The sequence below is a fragment of the Neovison vison genome, chromosome X, assembly GCF_020171115.1.
Source record: "Neovison vison isolate M4711 chromosome X, ASM_NN_V1, whole genome shotgun sequence".
Lineage (NCBI taxonomy): Eukaryota > Metazoa > Chordata > Mammalia > Carnivora > Mustelidae > Neogale > Neogale vison.
Genome location: NC_058105.1, coordinates 17,939,420 through 17,947,269, shown reverse-complemented (window position 1 = coordinate 17,947,269; position 7,850 = coordinate 17,939,420). Strand labels below are relative to the sequence as shown.

General features: G+C 40.6%; 1 protein-coding gene across 1 annotated transcript; it reads right to left on the bottom strand.

Annotated features, from left to right (window-relative positions):
• Positions 1 to 2,423: 2,423 nt before the first annotated feature.
• USP26 (ubiquitin specific peptidase 26) lies at positions 2,424 to 5,192 on the bottom strand. Its single transcript, XM_044235652.1, has one exon. It carries the CDS (start codon positions 5,190 to 5,192, stop codon positions 2,424 to 2,426), a length of 2,769 nt encoding a protein of 922 aa, XP_044091587.1.
• Positions 5,193 to 7,850: the final 2,658 nt, after the last annotated feature.

Below are 7,850 nucleotides of genomic sequence, written 5' to 3'. Positions count from 1 at the left end.
CAGTCTGTTGTGCACCCAGCTCTTGATTTCTGCTCATATCATGATCTCAGGGTCATGGAATCAAGCCCCACACCCAATGTGGAGCCCGCTTAAGATTTTCTGTCTCCCTCTCCCTCCGCCCCTCCCTCCCCCAAGTAAACAAACAAAGAGACTAATCAAATCTTAAAAAAATAAACCTGATCTGTAAATTAGAGAATAAAAATGCACTGATAAGTAACAGCCGCCAAGTCACTTAGAGTTATTGTAATCTTTTATTTAAATAACCATGTAGCAAGACAAATAGTAGCATACAGCTGCTCATTGTGCACCCCAAATTTCTTCTCAGAGGGCAATGATGGGTTCCACCCAAACCATCTGTCCAGGAAGACAGAGCTTCTCTGTCACAGATACCCCAACCATCTTCCTGACCTTCGGACTTACCCTGCACTTTGGAGGTACTACATGCTGAAGAGCAGCAAAGGCAGGATGGGTCACACTCTGTGCCCACACCAGACATTCTAAGTCTCAGAATTACTGACATCTTCCTTCTCCTTTCAAAGCAAAATAACTTTTCACTTCCTTTTACTGAAACTCCTGCTTTGATGCCTACGTGACTGAGCACAGACTGAGCTCTTCTAGAGAAGTCAAAACCGTGAAACTGCGAACCTGAACTACCACTCCTCTCCTCGTAAGTTGTAACTCCAGCCTCAGCCTTCAGCCACTGCAGCTGCTGAAGAACTACACAAGTCAAACAAGTTTCTCATCATTGTGTCTGCAGCACTTTCTTCCACAAGACTCATTAATTCAATGTAGAAGGTGCCCCTTCCCACATCAATAATCCCCAGGTCTCATTCAGACCTCCTTCTCAATACACTGTGTTGGGAACAGTAGAATTCCCTGACTTCTGAATTTGGTTTCCCCCTCCCAGGGCATTTTCTAACTTTGCCATGCCACTAAGTTCCAGTTCACCTCTTTAAGGGTCCCTGGCATTAAGAGTATCAACAAGCTGTTGGATTAATTACAGCCAGATCAAGACAATACAATGTAAAGGGGGACGCACACACTGGTAACGATGGAACCAAAAATTCAGTCCCTCCATGGGATGTGAGAAAGACTCTTAGTATAAGTAATGTATAAGTAATTTGTCCCAATCAAAGGGGCAAGGTGTTACAGCTTCCCTGCCTCAGAGGTGGAAAAAGGCGAGGGAACAGAGATAACACCTATGTACTATCAGAAATCCAAATTCCTAAATCACATGAAGTTCCAACAGAAGATGACCATCTTCTTGGGATCCATGAGGTTCTACCAAGAAGCAGATAGATCATCTCCAAGCACAAATTTTATGACATTGTATTAAATAAGCACAAGTTGTATGATGTTATCACATGGGTGCAAGTTTTATGATATTGTACAAAATCAGTAACAAGTAAGACTTCCAAAGCCTACAGGTCCACTTTAAAGTATACATTGTTTGTTTACTCCTTGAAGGAATAAGGCCAACATTGCTAAAAGATACAAAGAAATAAAAAAAATCTAGAATTAGTCTTGTAATGTTGAATGCAGAGGATTATTCAAGGCCTCAGATAAAGTTCTGATAAATCAATATTCCTTTGAGACAAAGCAAGTGCCTCTCTGAGACCAAAACGACAACAAAAACAGATTGCTAGCAAACAGGAATAATGGGTCAGGTTCTTAAGAGCAAATAAGTTCTCCATCCTTAAGGTTTATAGCTTAAGATTGTATAGCCCTTTTGGCATTGAGTAAAAGGAGGAGTTTAACAAACAATTGGGAGATTTTTTTTGGTCAGGCCTCCAGAAACTAAATTTTTTTCATCAAATCACTGAGTATGATCAGAAGAGTGATTTCTGTGTGTGTGTGTTGTTTTTTAAGTTTCTGAAGGAAAGGCATACATGAATGTAAGAGACAAAAAACATAATCAAACCCCTTTAGAAATATACATAATTCAAATATACAACAGGAAAATCCACCAAGATGTTCTAACATGCCAGTAGTTCTCTAAATTTCTCAAGCATCAGACAAAACCTCCATCAAATCTCTGCTTCCTACCACCAACCTGCCCTAACCAGAGTTTCTGAATTACTAGGTAGGGATGCGGTGGAACCCAAGAATCTACATTTCTAAGAGGTTTCTCCATGCTCCTGCTGCTGGTTCAAAGACTGACTTAAAATCCACTGCACTCAAATATGGAAGGCACAATTCTAGCCTAGTAGAAAAGAATGTTTTTCAGGTGGAACTGTGGGAATGAAGTGTCTGTATTAGGGTTAGGAATGGAGGTTTCTCCCTAAGTGTTTCTGCTTGAACTCTGGTCCTGGGTGCCAACTGCCTCTTCATCTTTGGCTAGAGTTCAGAGTTTTTCTTCTGTGGAGAAAGTGGTGGCCAATAAGGCAGTCAAGCAGATGTGAGCAACCAGGAGTCCATTCCACTTATTTCTCCTGGGGGGTCTCCCTTGTCTCTGCGCTATGAGACTGGGAGTTCTTTTCCCTTTTCAACAGCTCTTCAAAGATCTCATTGTGCATGTAAAAGAAGATGTACCCGGTGCAAAGCCTAGCCTCCTGCATCAGAGCTTCTTGGATACTTGATACCTGGAGATCATTGTAAGTGAACCACACTTGCCTCTCAAAGTCATAGGCATCGCTGATATAATGGCCTGAATTTGGGGACTTCCCAAGATGGCTGACAACACCAATGAGCCGATAGGCATAGAGATCTCTCATCTCGGCACTTCCTTTTGGTGTCTTGGCTTCCGTTTCTGTCTTTGTATCCAAAGCTTGTTTCTTTCCAGGGCTTTTATTAGAACTCGATTCACCTAGGGAATTCACATTGGCCCCCTGGAGACTTAAGTCTGTGTGTCGCCTGAGGTTCTGTGTGTACCACTGGACATGTGGCTTCAAAAGGGCTTGAAGCAGTGCCTGCTGAAGGGCTTGTTCATAGAGCCTCACCCTTTCTTGCTGCTTGGTCTGTTCAGCCAGTTTTTGGGATTCCTTTGAAATTCTGTTTTTTTTACCATCATTAAAATCCTCAACGGTGTCAGCAACACTCTCAAAATCTACCAATGTATTAGTTTTCTTGTATTTCTTTCGCTTTCGATTTTCAGATGCTTCTTGAAGATGAATGCCTGCAAGGTGTGTTTCTGGACCACTGCGGGGTTTACCTTCATTGTCACAGATCAGATAAGGGGACACTTGTTCCAGATCCATCATTAAGCCAGCGGCTAATACCTCTTTTTCAATGACTATTCCATCTCCTAAGTTCACCAATTTGGAATCTGTCCCATTCAGTCTGGAACGTTTTCCCAGGTCTTTTTTCTGCTGTTCTCTGCGTGACCCTTCATAGAGAATCTGGGATTTTTGTGGTTTAGACTCTTTGTCTGGCCCAGCGTGTGGAACCGGGTGAACCCTGGATGCTGAGGTCAACTTTTGGGAAAGTGCTGATGGTTGGAGTCTTTCAGCACTCAACTTCTGAAAGACTTTTAGGACTTGGATGTCCCTATTATGTACATTCTTGCTCACAGGAAGAGGTGGTTTGGTACTTTCATTGCAGTGAGATGATAACTTTAAATACTTAGAAATAACAACTTCCTGGTCATCCTTCCTCAGCGACCAAAACTCATTAAAGATATAACGTTTCAGATGAACAATGAGAACCCTGGGGAGCCTACTGAACTTGTGCACTGCGACAGAACTCCTGTGCTGACATTTCTCACATTTATACTCAAGTTCTTCTGCTCCGAAGAAGAGATCAAAAGCAGACTGAATAGACAAAGGGAGCGCTTTCATTCCCTGGGGAAGGTTAATGGAGAGATAATTGCTCACTTCTGTCTTGAGAACAACCTGACCACAAGCTTGACAAATAATAGAGCGCAGCAACTCAAACTCAAAATTAGTGATGACGGGACAAATGAGCACTCTGGTGGCAGCACTGTCAGCAAAGACCTGTTGAGCGGTGTTGTCCTCCTTGGATTCAATTTTCATCTTCCAAATTGTGTTTAATTTCCCCATGTTCTCTTTCATCTGATCCAAACAGTGGCCTAAAAATTCATGGGCATCATTTTGTATGTTGCCGGAGAAGATCTCTGCAACTGTTGAAATGGCTTTTTTAATATTCACAAGTAACCTCTCCTTGATTTTTATGTTATAAATATTTTTCAAAACAAACAGCTGTGCTAAGCACATGCTAAGAGCACCAAGGGGAATTTTACCCCATGGGAAATCCTGACTGAGTAAATCATCAGCAAATGATGGAATCGAAAATAAGGACTGTAAAACTGCATTCATGTAACAGGTGTTTCCCAAGTTGGGGAGGCCTTGCCATAATTTCTCTGGGTAGAAATCAAAAGTCATCTTGAGTTTGTCCCACTCTGGGTCATTTGCATTATATTTTGGTGCCAACAGAAACGCCAAATATAGTTTCTCAGTCAGCATCTGAAGAAGACCTGTGCCATCCAAGTGAGGCTTTCCAGGAGAAGTGGTCTTTATTAAGGCCTCAAACTCTAATTTTTTTTTCTTTTTTAACACTCTTAATCTCAATTTTTTCTTCTCATCATGGCTCACATGCCTCAAGGGATTTGTCTGGGATTTCATCTTTCCTACAGAATTAGTCTTTTGGGGGGTATTCCCAGTCATCTCTGAACCAGATGATACCATCCTTCTCCTCTTCCCGTATCTATTCTCTAATAAATCTTTGCAATGAAGTTTTGATGACTTTGATGCAGATGAAGCCCTCTTCTGATGGTCAGGTGTTCGAGTTCCTTCTCCTATCTGAAAAGATCTACTACTTGGCTTCTTGCCTGCTTTGTGGAATGAGTTTTTGTTGATTTCCTTCGGTGTTGTCTTGCTGGCAAAGATATCTGCATCCTTCCCAGGTCTCACAGATGACTGAGTATTATTTTGATGGACTCTATCCAGGAACATCTTCAACTGTACAGCATCTCTGAAATATAATCTTTCCATAAACAAGAAGCTACTGTTTTGGAAAATTAAGCGCAGGTGATTTTGCTTTTCTCCATATGATCTAAAGACCACATTTTTAATATTATTTAGTTGAAAAGTTACAGATTCTCCGGTGGTGAAACTCACCACCAATTTGATCCTCTTCTTTCTTTCTACTGTTTCAATGTATGCTTCTTTGGTCCTAGACATCCCCATCTTCCTGTTCCATATTTGGACAAAACCATGTACCCTTAGAGTGGCCATATTTTCTTCAGAAATAAGTTACACGTATCCTGAATTATTGACAATCTCAAAGTTCTGATTTGTTTTGCAAGCTCACTTTTGGAGACAGCACCAAGAAATGATTCTTCAGCTCTCTATAAGAATGGTTCTACTTCTCATATTGGTTTTATGCTAGTTTCTTCAGGTTCTGGATGTCTAACTATTTAGTGATAAAAACCAATAATCTTCAAGAGCTGTACATGATGACAAGAGGAAAGAATCTTGATTTCTCAGGCAAGGCAGCTACTGGAAAAAAATCAAGAAAAATCATTTAAGCTATTAGAAAAATGCTTGGATAGAACTCAGATTTTACTCCTATGCACTAAATCTCCTTTCCACTACAACACTAGATTCCATTCTGATTAATTTCCCCACTTCAGCTGAAATCATTAAACACTTGGAAGACTTTCAATACATAGCTGGAGAGCATAATGAACAGCGTCTCAAGCGTAAGCATACACTGTGTTAATTCTCCTGTCATAGAATGACCCTGCAGAGCAATCACAGTAAGTGAATAAGAGAGTGGTGGCAGTAGGCAGCCCTCAAACCAATAACAGGTGAATAGCTCTTAATGTCCAGAAATCTACAGGACTTCATACACAGGCCACTAAATGTAAATCAGTCTAACCTCTTTCCAAATCCAGTTATCTTCCTTCCTCTCATGTGGCACAGTGTGAAGTCCATACATTCTACCCCATGTGGGCCCCTTACCCTACCACTTGGTACCAAAGAATTGACTATCTCCAACTCCAATAAGCCAAGATGACCTGGTATGCTCTAAGAAATCCCTATGCTTGTGATAAGGGTGAAGTAACTGAAAATTTAAAGCCATGTGGAACAAGACCATAAAAAGCAATTTTGAAAGTTGGTTAAGATTATGACCGAGACTAAGCTCAAGATTGTGTTTACTGTGTTTTACTATTGAACAAGCAAATGCAGATAATAGAAACAATTTACAAGAAATAAGATATGATGAGTGGAAACTTTCCCATGGGCTCCAGCGTTGGCTTCACTGTTCCTATGGAGGCATGCCCCAAGTTTCTGCATCCATGCAGAGTGAAGAATGCCCCGGGTTGAAAAAGTTACCAAATCAGTCGTCTGGTCTTTTAGCCATTATACCAGGGGTAGAACCAAGTCAGCATTAAGGGTATCTTATTAACACACATAAATTTCTTAAGAAGTCCCAATTAACATCTTTTTTTTTTTACTTTCCATTTCTTACTGCACCATCATATGGCCTAGAGAAAAACTGGTTATGCTCAACATGGATGAATTATGTACTAGACAACACCATCTCCTGGATCTTTAGTCTTGCTTTCCTCAGACCTACAACTATTCTCACATTCACCTGTCTAAAGTAGAATCACCAATAGATTCTCTGGGTCAGCTGGGCTGTGGAGAACTATCATAAGGCCTTGCAGCATAACTGGACCACCAACCCAGGCAATGGGAAAATCATATGCAACAACTTCTAGTGGACCTTAACTTTTTCCAGAAAATACTATGTGGACACCTTTAGGACCTATTGACCCATCCATGGACAAGTACAAGTCATTTTCATCCAGGGTTAATTATGGGATTGGACAGTCAGTGTGAGATCTGTTTGTCTTCCAGACTGCATGTAACTAATACTTTAAAGTAACCATTTTTAAAATCAGTCTAACACTATCCTTCTGATTGGCTAGAGTTGCTTCCACATTCTCCTCCAATTGATTACCTCTTGCAGCTGACATGCAATGCCTGACGTGCACTTCCCACAAGCTAAATTAGGTCAATTTCTTGAAATAATCTCATCTCTCTTCTCCTCAGGTGCCTTATGTACTAAACCAAGAACGATAACATATTTTTCAACAAGTTAGGTTTACCAAATCTACCTGACTCGGATCATTTTTTTGGCTTGAGAACTTCAGAGCCATCCATTCTGAACTTCAGTCCAAGAATTCCCCAAGCAAGTTCTGAGGGTTTGCAAACACGTCACTCATGAAGGCACTTTAGCACCTTTTAATTCATTTCACAAAGTGATAAATCTGTAACACTAATTCTTCACATATTAACACTTCCAAGTACATACTGCCTGCTTTGGAACAAGCCAGGTACTCCAGGCTTGTATCCTGTAGGGTCTCTAACATCATCCCAGCAGAAGGTATATAAAAGGAAACACACAGCAAATCACTGATGTAGGGAAAGAAGTTCCCATCAGGTTACAAGGAACAGCACTGGGACAGTGTGCTAAGGTCACCACAACCTACGTGTGAGAAGTCAAAGTAGAACTGAAAACTTACCACTAAATGCCATCAAATATGACAGGAAAAGATCAAATTTAAAAAGCCCCACCATGGGTAATTCTTCTTGTCATCCTGTATCAACTACAAATTACAAATGGTCAAAAAATACAGCCAAATGTCCTAGTTTTCCAAAAATGTCTCGAACATCCTATGTGAACACTTACTAAGCTTATAAGATTGTGTTCAAGGCAAGGAGAAACTCTTGAGTGCTAAGTAAAGAAACCATTCCCTAAACCCTAAATGTTCTAAGATGACATTAAAATGGACTTTAGTTATAATGCTGCTAACAACGAAGACATCATCTGTTGGTAATGAACATTTCTCTCTAAAATAGAATGGATCCTCCCAGTGCCCA

Excerpts from the sequence above, each read along its gene's own strand:
- USP26 (XM_044235652.1), bottom strand. The coding sequence starts at position 5,192 with ATGGCCACTCTAAGGGTACATGGTTTTGTCCAAATATGGAACAGGAAG.